General features: G+C 44.3%; 1 protein-coding gene across 4 annotated transcripts in view; it reads right to left on the bottom strand.

Moving 5' to 3' along the window:
- bsna (bassoon presynaptic cytomatrix protein a) overlaps positions 1-18,289 on the bottom strand; it is a 53,364-nt gene that overhangs the window by 10,031 nt on the left and 25,044 nt on the right. The window contains exons 5-9 of one of the 4 annotated variants that reach the window (XM_077217599.1): positions 11,859-18,260; positions 11,592-11,753; positions 9,289-10,864; positions 7,315-8,078; positions 2,095-2,188 (exon numbers count right to left, since the gene is read on the bottom strand). In XM_077217599.1, the coding sequence (XP_077073714.1) occupies positions 2,095-2,188; positions 7,315-8,078; positions 9,289-10,864; positions 11,592-11,753; positions 11,859-18,260 (8,998 nt within the window). Of the gene's footprint in view, positions 1-2,094; positions 2,189-7,314; positions 8,079-8,523; positions 10,865-11,591; positions 18,261-18,289 lie in introns of all 4 variants that reach the window. The other 3 variants (XM_077217595.1, XM_077217597.1, XM_077217596.1) reach the window with 3 other exon arrangements.

Raw genomic sequence — 18,289 nt, forward strand, 5'->3', positions numbered from 1 at the left:
AGGACAGATCTAGACAGGTGGAGCTGGGGAGGTGGAGGGGTTCAGAGGACAGATCTAGACAGGTGGAGCTGGGGAGGCGGAGGGCTTCAGAGGACAGATCTAGACAGGTGGAGCTGGGGAGGTGAAGGGGTTCAGAGGACAGATCTAGACAGGTGGAGCTGAGGAGGTGGAGGGGTTCAGAGGACAGATCTGGGCAGGTGGAGCTGGGGAGGTAGAGGGGTTCAGAGGACAGATCTAGACAGGTGGAGCTGGGGAGGTGGAGGGGTTCAGAGGACAGATCTAGACAGGTGGAGCTGGGGAGGTGGAGAGGTTCAGAAGACAGATCTAGACGGGTGGAGCTGGGGAGGTAAAAGGGTTCAGAGGACAGATCTAGACAGTTGGAGCTGGGGAGGTGGAGGGGTTGAGAGGACAGATCTAGACAGCTTGAGATGGGGAGGTGGAGGGGTTCAGAGGACAGATCTAGACAGGTGGAGCTGGGGAGGTGGAGGGGTTGAGAGGACAGATCTAGACAGCTGGAGCTGGGGAGGTGGAGGGGTTCAGAGGACAGATCTAGACAGGTGGAGCTGGGGAGGTGGAGAGATTCAGAGGTGGGGAGGTAGAAGGGTTCAGAGGACAGATCTAGACAGGTGGAGCTGGGGAGGTGGAGGGGTTCAGAGGACAGATCTAGACAGGTGGAGCTGGGGAGGAGGAGAGATTCAGAGGAAGGATCTAGACAGGTGGAGCTGGGAGGTAGAAGGGTTCAGAGGACAGATCTAGACCGGTGGAGCTGGGGAGGTGGAGGAGTTCAGAGGACAGATCTAGACAGGTGGAGCTGGAGAGGTGGAGGGGTTGAGAGGACAGATCTAGACAGGTGGAGCTGGGGAGGTGGAGGGGTTAAGAGGACAGGTCTAGAAAGGTGGAGCTGGGGAAGCGGAGGGGTTCAGAGGACAGATCTAGACAGGTGGAGCTGGGGAGGTGGAGGGGTTACAAGGACAGATCTAGACAGGTGGAGCTGGGGAAGTGGAGGGGTTCAGAGGACAGATCTAGACAGGTGGAGCTGGGGAGGTGGAGGGGTTCAGAGGACAGATCTAGACAGGTGGAGCTGGGGAGGAGGAGAGATTCAGAGTACAGATCTAGAAAGGTGGAGCTGGGAGGTAGAAGGGTTCAGAGGACAGATCTAGACAGGTGGAGCTGGGGAGGTGGATGAGTTCAGAGAACAGATCTAGACAGGTGGAGCTGGGGAGGTGGAGGGGTTCAGAGGACAGATCTGGGCAGGTGGAGCTGGGGAGATGGAGGGGTTCAGAGTACAGATCTAGACAGGTGGAGCTGGGGAGGTGGAGGGGTTCAGAGGACAGATCTAGACAGGTGGAGCTGGGGAGGTGGAGGGGTTCAGAGGACAGATCTAGACAGGTGGAGCTGGGGAGGTGGAGGGGTTCAGAGGACAGATCTAGACAGGTGGAGCTGGGGAGGTGGAGGGGTTGAGAGGACAGATCTAGACAGGTGGAGCCGGGGAAGTGGAGGAGTTGAGAGGACAGATCTAAAAAGGTGGAGCTGGGCAGGTGGAGGGGTTCAGAGGACAGATCTAGACAGGTGGAGCTGGGAGGTGGAGGGGATCAGAGGACAAATCTAGACAGGTGGAGCTGGGGAGGTGGAGGAGTTGCGATGACAGATCTAGACAGGTGGAGCTGGGGAGGTGGAGGGGTTCAGAGGAACCAGCTTACAGCAAACACCATTTAAACGTTAAACAAGAAAGCTCTTTGACTGCCGTATCAGCAGACGCCAGTCAGTTTACGTCGTCTAGTAAATTATGTGATTGCTAACAGATTGCATGTAAAGGACCGATCAGCCTGAGACATCTAGAGTTTCATTAATGAATTAGATATTTACATTATTGTTACTTATAGGTTCTTTCTCACTGATATATTAAATTCATCATACTTGTATATCCGTGGTATTTAGCGAGAGCACTGAGCAGCATGGCTAACATTTGGTACAATTACCACACACTAAATCCACAGCAAATAAATAAAAGACAACCATGGTATGCATATGAAAAAATTCTGTCCTTTGATTGAGATTTAACTGAATCTAGGCCATGTTTTTTAGCACAATTACCTATCCCGGTAAGTGGAGGTTGAGCTATTTTGGCAGGCTGGCCGGGGACTGCTTTAGCTCCAATAGCAGTGGCAGGGGTCGGCTCTGGTTTAATCTATTGGAGACAAGAGACACATGTTCATAAAATACACCTATTCATTCCATAAATAAAAACTACTGCTTATATTGTAATTTAAAGTTCAGTTCAACTGATATGGTGTAATTATATTTTATTTTTGAGAGAAGAATACATTTATATTTAATGTGAAATTAAACAAAATCAAAATTATGATTTAACCTTGATGATTTAAAATAAATGTAAACTTTTAAAAGTGCTGTTTAAAAGGAAACTATAACTCACTCTTTCAATCTATAACTTAAGCAGGCACTAAAGAAAGGGGAGTTTTGTAACAGAGCAGAGTATAGAACAGAGATGGTGAATACACGAAATTTGTTAGGCATACATTCGAAAAACATATAGACAAAAGATTATGTAACTATGCAAATGTAAATAGTAGAATGGCATTAGAAGAAAAATAAGGTTTGCAGTTCCTGGGGGTGAAAATTGCCAGTGCTTGCAAGGCAAGAGAATAGTCTTAAAGTTTCAGGTAAGCCTTTTAGGTCTTTGACGTTGTTATGCACATAGCATGTGTCTTGTTTTTAGTTGGCTGCAAAGAAGCATTGACACACATAATGAAGTATTCTTGACCTAAGATTTGAAAAATTTATTTGACAGGATAAACAGACAGGATAGGATTCTAAGTTAGAATGTTTCTATAATACAGGTCCAGAAGAACAAGACCTATACAGCATATGTGAGGACTATCAATACAGTGCTGCCTTGCAAGACCTCTAATAAAACAGGTACAGGTAAAACAGATAAAAAAAGAATAAAGTTAATCTCATCTGGCCACAGTTATCTAAGTCTTACTTCTGATGGCTTTAGTTCCCCTCAAAATTAATATTTGCTGTTAATTTACTTCCTTTCTTTAGCAGAACACTAAATATGAACCCATTGCCCTTGGTGATTCATTAATTGCAAGTCAACGGGTGCGTCACTTTGAGAGTCAAAAAAGCTAATTCAGGCAACTCAAACTAATCCCATGGCTCCTAATGACATGTTGAAGTCTTATGAAGCAAAATGATGCAAGAAACTGAACATTATTTAAAACATGAATACCTTTAATCCATAGCCTCAGGCAAATGGTCCTGTGCACATTCACCAGAGTCTGGAGCACAAGCTTTTTTCTCGCATGACAAAAGCATGATAGCAAAATGGCATTTCAATACACGACTCATGACAACAGAGGATCTCTAGCTCTGCTATCATCACAAGGTACTGAGAATATGAGCACCACCACTTCTGTCTCTCCAAGGATTGTGGTTAATGCGCTGCCACTGCTTCCTTCAGCTCTCTCAATTATTTATTAGTATATTTAGGTATGAACATGCAGGGCTGGGCAAAATCTTCTTGCTTTACATCAGAATCATCAGCCATTTTTGTCCAGCCTTTTTTAAACTGCTTTACTTGCTGGTGTTAAACTGCTGATGAAGGCATTTGATCTGCACATGCGTCCTCCCTCTCTTTTGTAAACAATATATTTCATGCATGATTTTGCCTGTGCGCATACAGTACATCAGAGGTAGACAGCCTCTGTTGTCACAAGGGGAGCATTGAAATGCTATTTTGCTATTGTGTATATACATCATGTGAGAGAAATCTCAAGGCTATGGATTACAGGTAATAATATTGTGAATAATTTTTAGTTTCTTGCACAGTCTGATTGTTTCGCTTCATAAGACCATATATAGACCATTCATAAGAATATATCATCAGGAGCCACAGGGATTAATTTTGTGTTGCCTGTATCTGCTTTTTTGACTATCAAAGAGAAAGCACCCATTGACCTGCATTTATGAATCACCAAAGACCGTGGGTTTTGCTAAAATCATCTTAAGGACCCACATGGACCCACACATAATCGTGGACACACTCTAGATTTACTTATCAGTAAGGGTCTAAACATTTCATCAATTGCTATTAAGGATGTAGCACTGTCTGATCATTTTTGTATTTTCTTTGATATATTGATCTCTCCTGCCATTGAAGCTAGATCTGTGTCTGTCAAGAAGAGATGCTTAAATGAGAACACTAGTGTACTATTTATGAAGGCTATATCTTTAACACCAAGCACATCTGCTGACTCTGTTGATTTTCTCCTTGATTCTTTAAACTCAAAAGTTAAGAGTGTAATTGATGATATTGCTCCTGTGAAAGTCAGGAAGAAGAGTGGCAGACAAAAAGCACCTTGGAGAAACTCAACAGCAGTGCAAAATATGAAAAGACAATGCAGAAAAGCAGAGCGCATGTGGCGGAAGACAAAACTTGTAGTCCATTATAACACCTACAAAGACAGCATCCATGCTTTCAATAAGGAACTAGGCAAAGCTAGACAGACTTTCTTCTCGAATATTATAAACAGCAATATAAACAACACGCGCTCTCTTTTTGCTACTGTAGAGAGACTGACAAACCCCCCAAGCCAGATTCCCAGTGAAATGCTCTCAGTGAGAAAGTGCAGTGAGTTTGCTTCTTTCTTCTCTGAGAAAATCAATAATATCAGAAAGGTGATCAGCTCATCCTTGAGTTGCGCTGGGGTCAGGCAGATCAGACAACAGCCTGAGAAAGTAGCCACTATGTCTGATTTCGAAGAAATTGATGGCAACATTTTGGAAGAAACCGTACAGCACCTAAAAACATCAACCTGCGCCCTTGACGCACTTCCCACATCTTTTTTCAAAAATGTGTTACACAGCTTAGAAGCAGATCTCCTAGAAGTGGTAAATGCCTCACTTCTCTCTGGGAGTTTTCCGACCTCCCTGAAAACTGCTGTTGTCAAGCCCCTCCTGAAAAAGATCAATCTGGATAAGACCATATTAAACAACTATAGACCGATCTCAAATCTTCCTTTCATAGGCAAGATCATTGAAAAAGTTGTCTTCAATCAGCTGAACAAATTCTTAAGCTCGAATGGATACTTTGACAATTTTCAATCTGGTTTCCGACCGCACCACAGTACAGAGACCGCGCTCATAAAGATAATAAATGATATTCGCTTAAATACTGATACAGGCAAATTATCGGTGCTGGTACTACTCGACCTCAGTGCTGCATTTGACACTGTCGATCACAAAATACTTCTTGACAGGCTGGAAAACTGGGTCGGGCTTTCTGGGATAGTCCTAAAATGGTTCAGGTCATACTCAGCAGGCAGAGGTTATTATGTGAGTATAGGAGACCATAAGTCTGAGTGGACATCCATGACATGCGGAGTCCCTCAAGGCTCAATTCTTGCGCCACTCCTATTCAACCTGTACATGCTGCCAATGAGCCAAATAATGAGAAGGAACCAAATCGCTTACCATAGCTATGCAGACGACACACAGCTCTACTTATCCCTATCACCTAACGATTACAGCCCCATTGACTCCCTTTGCCAATGCATTGATGAAGTAAACAATTGGATGTGCCAAAACTTTCTTCAGTTAAACAAAGACAAAACTGAAGTCATTGCGTTTGGAAACAAAGATGAAGTTCTCAAGGTGAACGCATACCTTCAGTCTAGGGGTCAAACAACAAACAACTCTAGAGTCAGACCTTAGTTTCAGTAGTCATGTCAAAGCAATAACTAAATCAGCATACTATCACCTGAAAAATATTGCAAGAATTAGATGCTTTGTTTCCAGTCAAGACTTAGAAAAACTTGTGCATGCTTTCATCACCAGTAGGGTGGATTATTGTAATGGACTTCTCACTGGCCTTCCCAAAAACACCATAAGACAGTTGCAGCTCATACAGAACGCTGCTGCTAGGATTCTGAGCAGAACCAGAAAATATGAACACATCACACCAGTCCTCAGGTCTTTACACTGGCTGCCAGTTACATTTAGGATTGATTTTAAAGTATTATTACTGGTATATAAATCATTCAATGGCCTAGGACCTCAATACATTGCAGATATGCTCACTGAATATAAACCCAACAGATCACTCAGATCATTAGGATCAAATCGGCTAGAAATACCAAGTGTTCACTCTAAGCATGGCGAGTCTGCTTTTAGCTATTATGCCAGCCGCAGCTGGAACCAGCTTCCAGAAGAGATCAGATGTGCTCCTACAGTAGTCACATTCAAATCCAGACTCAAAACACATCTGTTTAGCTGTGCATTTACTGAATGAGCACTGTGCCACTGTTCGTCCGACTGTTTGCACTGTATTTTATTTTATGTTTTAATTACTCTGATTTCATATGATTATTTCTGTATTTTATCTTTTATTCTAAACTGTTTTAATTATTCTGATTTCTTTTGATTATTTTAATTTCTTCTATGTAAAGCACTTTGAATTACCATTGTGTATGAAATGTGCTATAATTGCCTTAAGGGGCAGATTTACTAAACAGGGCAAATTAGCGAGAGATCGCAATTCCAAAACAGCGGTAATGGAAGTGGAAAGTTCTGCGTGTGATCTACTGACGACTCGCAAATTAAAGAACACAGACGCAGTCAGATCATTTCCATAATGACCAACGCAATCTACAAGGTAGCGTCTGTTTTAAGAAGTGCTTTTTTGGGGCGGTAAATAATGGTGCAAACACCAGTAGATTGACAAGCCCAAACCTTAGTAAATCACCTTTCGGTATTCATTTAAATAACCTAGTCCCCTAAATGTTGCGCCTGAAAGGGAAACTCCAACAAATGCATATGCAATAAGGTCAGCCGCAAAAGTAACTGTCCATGCCTTTTCAGCGCTCATTTTTTATTGCGTGTCTGTAGTAAATCCTGAGAGTGTTTTTTTAACGCCAAAAGAGGGTTTATGCTGGCACAAGCTATTAAATCTGGCCCATTGTGTGCTACTGAGAAAGTCACCTACATATTGAATGGCCTGAGGATGAGTAAATTAACTAATCCTTTAATGAACCCTAAAACTCTGAAAAGCTACAATACTTACTAATATGGCTCAATCTGACTAAGCATAGACTTAGAACATAGAAGAACAGGAACAATATTTAAAATTCTGTGACATATTACTGCAAGCATTCATAAATCTCATCCATAATGTTCATTAAGTCTAAAGATTACAAACATCACAGGAACATGCTGAATAGGAGACTCTACTTTTAAGAAAATATCTGGCTATTTAATTAAATTACTGTATGTATGTCTCAAATATTTACTTACTGCAGCTAGGGAGGTCTGTGCTACTGAGGCGGGTTGTCGAGCCATTGGACCAGTCTGGCCAGGTTTAGCTTGCAGTTGCTGGGCTTGTACTAACTGTGGTTGCGCTGTGCCTGTGGCAGATATCTGTGACCCTGACCTGCTAGCTGATGTCTGTGCCTGCTGTTGAAGCTGGGCTCTCTGGCCTTGTTGCCCATCAACAAGTGGCTGGGAGACAGCTTGCCTGCTTGAACTCGAAGTTCCACCTTGTCCTTTCTGTCCAGGCCCAAGAGATCCTTGTTGCCGTGATGACGAGGGGTGGTCCTGTTGCTTCCTACTGGAGGACCCTTGATGGTGGGAGGACTGTTTTCCAGAGCGGGAGCTATGTTGGTGGCCTGAGGTGTCACGGGAATAATCTGAGGATTGGTATCCCTGAGAACGAGAGTCTCCCCTCCTCCCTGAAGAGGACAAGGAGCGGGAGTCATGCCTAACGGATGGATCCTTTGAGGAACGTGATGATCGAGAGGAACGAGGCTCATCTGAGTGGCGTGAGGAGTGCCTACCAGAACTTCCACTGCTTTGATGACGTTGCTCTCTAGAGGAAACATGGCGAGTTTGACCATAATCATCTTGTGGCCAAAGATCTTCTGGTGGCTCATCATAATCATGGTATGTGTGCTTGACATGGCCTCGCCTCCCAGAATGACCATTGCTGCCATAGTGGCGGGAACCACGAACATCACGAGGCTTCTCAAACCAGTCTGTCTCCTCTTGACCGAGATGGTATGCTTTGGAAACCAAAAGCAGATCACAGTCAATCTCGATGTCTGATGGTGAAAGACGATTGCACACTGAGACCATGCAAAAGAAAAAGAAGAACAAAAATAGCCAGGCTTAAAGAAAAAGCATGCAATGTATTTAAACTCAATATACAACATATAAAACAATATCTCAAATGGATGTCAAAACCATTCAATAACACACACAAATGAAACACCTTGGAAAAGAACAAGAGTGGGCAAAAATAAAGAGACCACACAGCAACTCATGCAGTTTTTGGAACTGAGCACAACATTGAGAGTCAGTTTTATTGAAAGCTGCATGTTGCCTGAAGACAAAACATGGGCATGCACTTGATTTTCACTTCTTTACTTCAGCTATTCACTCTCTTTCTCTGGGTGGGTGGGGGATGTTTAAAGTGGGCAGTAACGCTGGCATTCAGCTCCCAATTACCTTCGCTGTCAGAAACAGCACAATGCATATCGTCAATTATATACATATCATCTGGTTTGTAGACATGGGTCCGGGGCAGGTCTCGAATATGGTCCTGCACATCGGGTAGAGAGTGACTTGAACCATATGAATTTGATGGATAGCCGAAAGCCCTCCCAACACCCATGAGCTTTGTCATGAGGTGGGAGTTCTCCTTTTCTGAATATTGAGACTGCAAAGTGGGGCGCACACTGTGGCCATAGTTGCTGTGGTATGACCGGTCTACACGGTCCCGTTCATATGACCTGCTTCTGTAGCCTCTCTCACAGGGAGGGATTTTGTCCATGCCATAGCCAGTTGAACGGGACCTGCCATAGCCATAGAGACGTTCATCATTATAGTTGCCCCGTTGTTGACTGTAAGTACTCCGTAGCCCATAGATGTCATCCTGACGTTTATGGTAATGGGAACCTGAGCCATAACCACTGGTTGTAGAGGGGCTCATGGTGTAAGAGGCCAGATCTGCCTCCACATCATGAGCTTCCTCAATTGGGGAAAACTTGGACATCTTCTGCTCAATGCCATGTTTACGATGTTTGCTCCTCTTGGAGGACATGACGGCTGAAGGGCACAGGTTCTTTGAAGAGTGCTTTTGGGCTGCCCATGTAGGTGCTGAGTGACTGCTGTCATCATAGTAATATGATGATCCCCCACCCATGCTACTGCTTCCCACTACCCGGCCATGCGTATTTGCCCCTTGTGCTTGGTAGCTGCAGGTGCTCTTACCCCTGCCATGATGCTGGTCGTACAGATCTGTATCACGTTCATCCTCTGGTCTGCCAAAAGAGCTCCCCCCTCGAGTGTGAAGTCCATCACTCCCATATCGTCCATGACCCTCATTGCGATGTGAGTCTAAACTAGTGCCTTCTTTGGTGAGTTCACATATGTCATCAATCATGACATAGTTCCTTGGGACATTCTGATCTAGGTTGGATGATCCATATAGGCCTTCACTGGAGTACATAGAGGGGCTTTCCATTGAATGTATATGGTCAGATAGTGTTGTCTGCCCATATGTATTGGTAGGAATTGTATTATATTGCCCATAGGAACTGGCTGTAGTTACTGTATATCCATACGTATTTGCAATAGTTGTTGTGTACGGCCCATAACTACTGGATGAGATTGATGTGTATGGCCCATAACCAGAGGCTGCGGAGGTTGTTAAAGACCCACCATATGTATTTGAAACAGAAGAGGAGTAGGGACCATAAGTGCTTGCCATAGTAGTGCTGTATTGGCCATAAGATATACCCAAACCAGACTGGCTGTAACTGATATCTTGGGAAGTGGTTGTTACTACAACTGTAGGATTACTTATAACCTCATAATTAGTGGGCATTTTGTGTTCTAGGTCAGAAAGTGATGTCTGTCGTGGCTTTTGGTGAAAAGTGAGAGTGTCTGTCTGTGGCTGATAATTGCTTGCTTGACTGACCGGATAGGGGGGTGCCTGACTTGGGTATGGTGTACTGTGGGTTGGATAAGGGAGTGGACCAGTAGGTGGTAAGGTAGGCTGAAACCCAGGTTGACTTGGCTGTGCTGGAGGTAGCACTGAAGTGTCTGTTGGATATGGAGGCTGGCTCTGTGGGAAGACTTGGGAAGGAAATGTCCCATGGACCTGATAAGATAGGGTTGGATAAGTCTGCAAAGGGGTGGGTTGGGGGAGAGCTTGAGCTTGGGTGACTGACGGATAGGGAGGTTGGTTGAAACCTGTGCTCTGTTGGGTAGGTGCCGCTGGGTGACTTTGGGGGTACTGGTACGACATGAAAGATGATGTGGGGGGGAACTGGGCAGCAGTGTTCAGCTCACAAGTAAACTGGCTGAGTGGTGCCGTGCTAGGTCTGGTCATTAGCCCGTTGCTCTCAAAGGATGAGGCCACAGCTGTCAGGCGAAGATTGTTGAGCTCAGAGTCTGACATATAGTCTCGCGAATCACCCATGCAGCGCAGGTATGTTAGCTCCCTCCTGCCTCTATCCTTCGCCAATGTTTCTTTTCGCTGTGTAATGCCCAACTCCAGGTATCTAAGTTTGGCGTCAATTTCCTTTTCCTCCTCCTCCAACTCAGCCTGCTGCTTACGTAGCTTTGTAGATTCCTGTTCAACAGCCTTCAGCTCATGGGTCAAGTCCTTAAGTAGACTGGCCTTTGCAGCTAAACGAGAACTCCCTTTCAGAGATGGCAGAGAGGGCACAAGTATGTGGGATAGGTTAGGGGTGAGCATAGGCAGTTGTGTATCCTCTGGTGGAGGGCTTGGCAAGGTCCTCTTCACCTTCCTTAGGAGGGAGCTCTGCTGCAGGGCTGCCAGCTGCAAAGACACAGGCCCCATGAAGAGTGAAAGAGCAGGACCATGAAATACAGAGGACAACACAATGTTATATATTAGAGTACTACACATAAATACGAGCATAGCTTAAACTACTGGTTTAATGTGATATAAAACTGTAAGAGTACAGATTCCTGCCCATTTTTTATAAAGATTCTTATTGAAATCAATGGGTTTCTGACCAAACACATTATCTTGCTTTTTGGTCATTTATACAGCAAGGCAATACATTGTATTGCTGCTGTAATAATAATGAGTTTCTCTTTAAAAGAAAGAGGAGGTCTGTGGCACAAGCAGGCAAAAAAGGGTCCCAGACACTGATTGAAAGGTAATTTACTCCACTCAAGAATGCAAAAAAAAGTGCATGTAAAAACATATTTTGAATGTACTTTTTGAATACTGAATACTGCACTGTTAGCGGAAAACTAAAAACAACACCATAACAAACAACAACAAACTACATTGAAACAATATTACACCAGCAAAAAAATTGCAATTGCAAATGTTTTAGCAAATCAGGCTTGCAGACATAGGCATAATAATTAGTATCACACTGCAACCTCTTGGTCAAGACCACTTCAGTAATTACATTTTCTTTATATATAATATGTAAACAGCAGAAACACCACAACCTGAGTGATACTGTTCTAATTTTTCACAAGTTCATATTGTCCCTTATACAAAGCAAGAGATACTAAATTAACCATACCTGACTCTGAAGGGCTTGCTGTTGATAAAGTGAAATCCTAGCCTTGGTATTTTCATCTGTAGTAGGACTGAGAGGCTTAGGGTCTGACAGAGATCTCTGAATATTCTTCATCGGACGGGGAAGGGCCTGATGTCTCTGTGATGGCTCGGCAATACAGGACTTCTGCTGTGGGGTGACATGTGCTTTATTCAGCCTCTCGCTAGAAGAGAATGATGTTTCTATGATGCGTTGTGGAGAAGAAAGAGGAGAAACAGGGGAATACAGCACCTGTGGAGATTTAGGTTGTTGCCGGATCAAGCTGGACAGAGACTCATTATGCAGGTGATGCTGCTGGTAACCGAACTCCAAAGGATCAGGCCTCCGCCTCCCAAACTTCCCAGAATTCTGTTGACCTGGGGAGAGTGAATCAGCTGAACCAACTAACTGGATACTGGTGGGGCTGACAGTGGTAGCAATGCTTATCTGTGGAATAACTATGCTTTGAGACTGAGTCTCAGGGTCAGTTTGGCAAGCTAAGCTTTGACCCTTCTGTGTTCTCTCAGGACCAGAAATATAGTGGACAATTTCAACCTTGTTGGGGTCTGGGATGGTGACATGTATGCTCGGGGATACTCTAACCAACTGCTCAGTTTCTGTTTGGCAAGAACAATCTTGAATGGTCTGGATGGCAATGCTGGAGGATGCAGTCTTAGCAGTTGAAGCGGTAAATGGAGATGCTTCGGATTTGTGGTCTACACCAGATTCAGCAGAATGTCTTGAGTAACGGGAACGTCTACGTCTAACTGGCTGCTCCCACTCTGCCTTGTCTTCGTCATCATCTGTCTGAACACTGCAGTCCACACTTCGCCTAGTCCGTCGTCTTCTTGATACCAGATACCTCTCCTCTCCATCTTCATCATCTGTTTGCACACTGCAGTCTACACGTCTTTGGGGGAACATTGTCACTTCTCCCTCATTTCCATCTTGCAGTCGAGGCATAGATCTTTGTTTACGCATGGACCAGATTGCTGGCTGATCTTCACTATTTCTCAAGCATATCTCTGATGTAGAATTTGGTAGTGATCTTAAGAAAACCTGAACATCATTATACAACATATCTGAGGCCAATTCCTGTGGCTGAATCATTCTGCCAGCTTGATCACTCAGGATTTGAGTATTTGAACTGGCTGCAGCAACAGCTGTTGCAGTCTTCTGTCTTTTTTGTTCCTCAAGCTGCTGCTGTAACTGTTGTTGCAAAGATTGTATCTGGTCAAGCTGCTGTTTTTGTTGAGCTAGTTGCTCTCTCTGCAGGACCAACTGGCTTTCTCTTTCAGTTTGCTGCTGCTGCAAAACCTGTTGCTTTATAGTCTGCAATTCCTGAATCTCTCGCTGTACAAGTATCTGCTCTTTTTCTCGATGCCTCTGCAACTCTGAACGCTCCCGCTCAAGCTCTTCCTGAAGCCTTTGTTGTCGCAATTTTTCCAGCTCCACTCTTTCTCTCTCAATTTGCAAAAGTTGTTCCTGCTGTTGATGTACTCTTTCCTCTGTTTCTTTTTCCTGAGTTGGAGCAATATTTCTGATAGCAGTAGCAGGAGGTCTACCTCCTTGAGATGATGGGGGTGGCTGTGTTTTGGGAGGAATAGGATGACCCTGCACTGGAGGATAAGATTGAGCAGACAATTTAGATTGTGGTAGTTGGTGATGTAATAAAGGCTGGGCATTGGGCATGGCCTGAAGGTAGGGCTGAGATAGATTCATTGGTTGCAACTGTATCTCAGGTTGGCTCATTGCCATGGCCACTGGTGTTGAAATAGGTGCTGATATGACAGAACCAGCAGGTACAGAAGAGGACTGAATTGGTTGTGTAACAGTTCCAGCTACTGTTAAGCTTACTGGAGAATTTCCAAGGTACAATGGAGTATCTTGAACTGTCATGATAGACTCAGGTACTTTTCTAGATGTTGTAAGAGGGAGAGGATTAGGTGTAGGACATTGGAAAAGTGTCTGCCGAGTCATTGGAGCTAGTGGTGATCTAGATAGGCTTGCCAGAGGTACTGGTGTCATATTTGGTGTAGGGTAAGGTCTGTATACCCCTCTTAATAAAGGACGTAGCATAGAAGCTGGCTGGGTTGTAATTGGAACTGTAGATGCAATTGGTGTGTTTATAGTTGAATAGATCATCCCATCAGCTGATCTAATAGCTGATGGATACATAGCTCGCAGACTGGCTTGTCTTGCATTTATGAGATCAGTTAGAGCTTGACTATGGGAAAGAGGCTTTCCATCTGAGCTGTACTTGAAACCTAATCTGGGACTTTGGTGTAGATTAATTCTACTAGCTGGACCACTGCTTCTTTCGGTGCCCAACTGTAATATGTCAGGGTTACTACTATATCTATCTATTGAGTTAAGAGCTGCACACATGCGACTTATCTCCCTGGCAGTTGTGGCACTGTACTGGGCAAGATTAGACTCTGCAAAATCACCTGAGAAATATCCATAATCTGAGCTCATATTGGTCAAGGAGCTGTACCTTCTAATTGGTAGATCAGCAACATCACCCTGACGAAGATCTGTATAGGAGCCATATTGAAGCCCCATTCCAAGGTACCCTCCATCATAGCCATCCTTTACTGTGTCTGTGAAAAATTCTCCAGAGCCATGAAAAGGGGGATCAAGCTTTGCTAAATATGATGACACCCCTGCCTCTGCCAGGTTGGTTTCAGACATTGATGGTTGAAGACGTCCAGGGAGAGGCAATGTGTATGATTTAATTGCGTAATCTTGGTATGTCTGTCCATCTTGCCGTAAATCAAGTTGTTGATAGAGCTGTGGTAATGTGGAAGGTGTTCTTGATGATAGCTTAGAAGTCTCATCTGTAACTGGTTTCTGGGAGAATGGACCTCCCACACAGCTGCCACCAAAGGGCAGGTTATAAACCATGTCACAGCAAGTCACTTGATTTTCTGATTTTATTTGCTCAGTTAAATTCATCGCATCCTGGCCTTCCTCTGATTTGATAAGTTGTGTGATAGTAGCTCCTTGTGCAGCGCCATCTATCTGGACCATCATCACATGAGGCTTGACGTTTGTTAGATTCATGATTCCTGTCTCTGATGGCTTTCCTCTTAACTCAAGTGTACTTCCAACACTATAAACCTCAGATGTCATAGCCGGTGAGATGACATTAACCTCTGTGGCAGTGCTTGTCTGAGTGACAAGCATATCCTTTTTGATTAGAGGTAGTTGGCTAGAAAAGTTCAACTGGGCAAAAGAGGCAGCCTGTTGTTGTTGAAGTTGATGATGTTGCTGAAGCTGCTGCTCAAGTAGTTGTTGTTGCTGTTGAAGCTTCTGCTGCTGTTTAAGTAACTGCTCTTGCTGGATACTCAGGTCTTCCAGCTTAGCATCAATCTTTGGTATAGATGGATCAATTTGTGGTGGCTTGTTTGGTGCCAGGCAAACTACTGTTCCCATATCTTTACCCAAATCAACTCTGTTTTCAAGAGGATCACAATAGAGCACAGGGTGCTTAGGCTGGGACATGAACATAGACGCAGCTACAGTAACACTGATAGTTGTAGCTGTTGGTGTCACAGCATGCAGCTGCTCCTGTGTATTCAGGTTCATTATTAAGGGCTGAATAGTTGTGGATTGACGAATGGGGCTTCCTTCAACAGACCCAGAAAATTTTCGAGATTCTGTGGCTAAGGAAGTCAAATCCATTCCTTGGTCAGTCATGATAATTGGTGTTGGCTTTATGCCAGTTCGTAGATCTACTACACTTCCACTCTGTAACCTGTGTCCCAGCTCAATTCTTGAAGTACCGGGAACTGTGGATATGCGACAAAGGGAAATGTTTTCCATTGACATTGATCCACGTGTGTACATGCTAGCAGTGGTGACCATGCTAGTTCCAACACTAACTTTTTCAGCTCTATAGTTTTTGTAGAAACCATGCTGTGGTGATATTTGATGTGGTGGAGTATCAGGAGGGCTGACAGGAGGCGAGTAGGCATCAAATGTTGATTGGCGGCTAAACCTTGTCGGTGAAGACAAAGGAGATGTTGCTGTGTTAACTGTAACTGGCTTTGATGGGCTAGTGGGCTCAAGCTCTTCTGTTCTGATCATAAAATGTGTATCTTGAGAGGACTGCTGTCTAAAAAGGCATGGTGAAACAACCCCATGTGAAGTCTGAGTGCCCTGTCCCATAACTGGATGGGTGTGAGAGGCATTTCCAGATGAAGCTAACATTGAAGGAATAACTGTCTGAGTTGAAAGCTCAGCTGTTCTCCTAGCGAGAGATCGTGTTGGACTATGAAGAGGAGATGAAGTGGGAGAAACAGGAGGACTCCTTTCATGGTAAGTATAACACCTAATTGAACTTGAGCCGGATTCATTTATAGCTTCTGATGATGTTGAATTATCCCTCATTTGGAGTCCTTTGCTGATTGCCATTTTCCTTGCAGCACTTTCTCTTTGGTTGCAAGCCTGAGTGATTGCAGATATATTTTGAGACACATTTGAAACACTAGTGGTGGTTGTGGTAGTCTGCCGACCATATAAAGTGGGTTGTGTGCTGGACACTGTTTGACTGGCACTAGTTTGAGAGACAGTGACAATTTCCCTGGCATACACTCCATAAGCAGCAATAGTTGTGGCAGCAACTGCTGGTGTAATACCATTTTTACCTGTTTGATTTCTAAGTCTGTCTTTGGGCCCATCTTTTAAGAAATGCTGAGTTACTCTAACATCAGGTATCCGCCCTCCTGTCCCAGTTTCAGAAAATGATACTGGTGCTGAGAGCTGAGTGGGGCTTGTGCCAGGAGTCAATAAAGCATTGCTTTGTTCCAGCAACTTAGCAAAGGCTGAGCTTGTATCTAGTAACTGCTTTTCTGAGTAGGACACATCCATCTCCATTTGGTCGTCAAGCTGCTTTGAAATGTTTTTAGAGGTCTGGCGGATTTCTTCATAGATATCAACCGTCTCCTCATTCTGAAAATGAATACCATCTTGATCAGTATAATCATTTTCATCCTCAATATCTTGTCTGTTTCTAATGTCTGACTCTTGATAGGTATTTGTGCTGTACTGTTGTAAAGATTGCTGCGATGTCTGCTTTTGTAGTTTCTGCAACATCTCTGCTTTCCTCATCATTTCTTCATATACTTCTTCTGCACTTTTTAATTGCTTACTACTCGAGGAAGTAGTTGTAGCAGCAGTCGATGATGTAGTTTGTGGTTTTTCGGTAGGAGAATAAAGTGACATAAAGGTTGGTAGGTTGTACTCACTACCTGATTTGTACAGCTTTGATGAAATTTCATAGCCCTCGCCATCTGAGTCAGCCGAAGGTGAGTATTCTGAGCAGGAGGACCGGTGGAGTTCCTCCATCTCGGCTGCCTGTCTTAGCTCCTCTGTTGGAGAAGCATCCTCAATGGGGGATAGATTGCTGGGGGGTGTCTTGGATCGTTCTCTACGTCTTTGTGCTCTTAACTCTTCTTTGTCACGTTTTGTTTTCCGGACAGTGCTTCGTATTCTCTGTTGCTCCACTTCCCTCATCTTTTCCTGCTCCCTTAGGAGTTCTTCTTCTTCCCTCAATTCATCTTCTTCTGAAGAATCCTCAATGGTAGGTAGGAGAGGGCCATGGGAGCGATGCCTGGCCTTCCTCTGCTGCTTCGCCTCCTCTAGACGCTGCCTGCGACTAGGACTACTGTCACTGTCATCTTCCATAGAGGATATGGAAGTAGGGGATATCCCCGAGCTGTAGCTAGAGGTGGTTGGTGGAAGGGTGGAGGAGTATTCCCCTCTCGACCTTTCTTCTGGAGAACCAGTGAGGCTTTCCATCTCCAGCTCAGGTTCTCTGTCGAGACTAAGGTCATTGTCATTGTTTAATTCCATGTCTCGACTATAACTGCTGGTGTTGTTCAATTCTATAGTCTTGAATCTGCGCAACCCTCCTTGCGAGGCCATGAGGTCCTCTTCAGCGGATCCTTTGTATACATCACTTGTTGTTGTACTCTCCTCCTCAAAGCTACTAGAGTGGTAAGTGAGACGGCGCTTTTCTTTTCCTGAGTCACTTATGTGCTTTTGTGTCTTTTTTAGCTTTTTGTAGCCATAGCCTTCATCCTCATCATCTTCCTCTTCTTCCATTTCTTCTTCTTCATCCACATTATCCTCATCTGCACTCATCTCCATAATTTGCCTCCTCATAAACTCCTCATCAGTAATCTCTTCAGTTTCAACATTTCTTTTTTTATGGCCACTGTTCTCTCCTACAGCAGCAATTGATCTAAACTCTCCCTCAGTTGGATCTTCCTCCTCTTCCATAATGCCTTCAAGGTCCTCATCTGAGTCAAATTCCTCCGGACTGATTGATATTGAGCGGGACTGATGCTTCCTTAAGTCACCGTGTTGCTGTTTTCCTCGCTTTTTGTCCTGTGCTCTTTCTCCTTCAGATGAAAATTTAGACTCTAGAAGGGGTCGCATGGAGCTCTCCAGCTTAATGAGCTCAGACGGACTTGGTGGTGTATGGTGCCCAGTCAGACCTCTCTCACTCATCTTCAGCTCTTCCTCCTGGATAAGACCAGTAATTTCACTATGTGAACTGGAGATCCCATCAGAGGAATAGCCAGTGTCACTCAAACTCTGTGGGCTCCGTGATAAATCATGATTGCTGTTTGTCTTGGTGGTTTCCTGGGAGACCAAAAAACACATATACAAAA

The sequence above is a fragment of the Siphateles boraxobius genome, unplaced genomic scaffold (genome assembly GCF_051911475.1).
Source record: "Siphateles boraxobius isolate OS27281-9 unplaced genomic scaffold, OSU_SipBor_1 75, whole genome shotgun sequence".
In the NCBI taxonomy this organism is placed as follows: domain Eukaryota; kingdom Metazoa; phylum Chordata; class Actinopteri; order Cypriniformes; family Leuciscidae; genus Siphateles; species Siphateles boraxobius.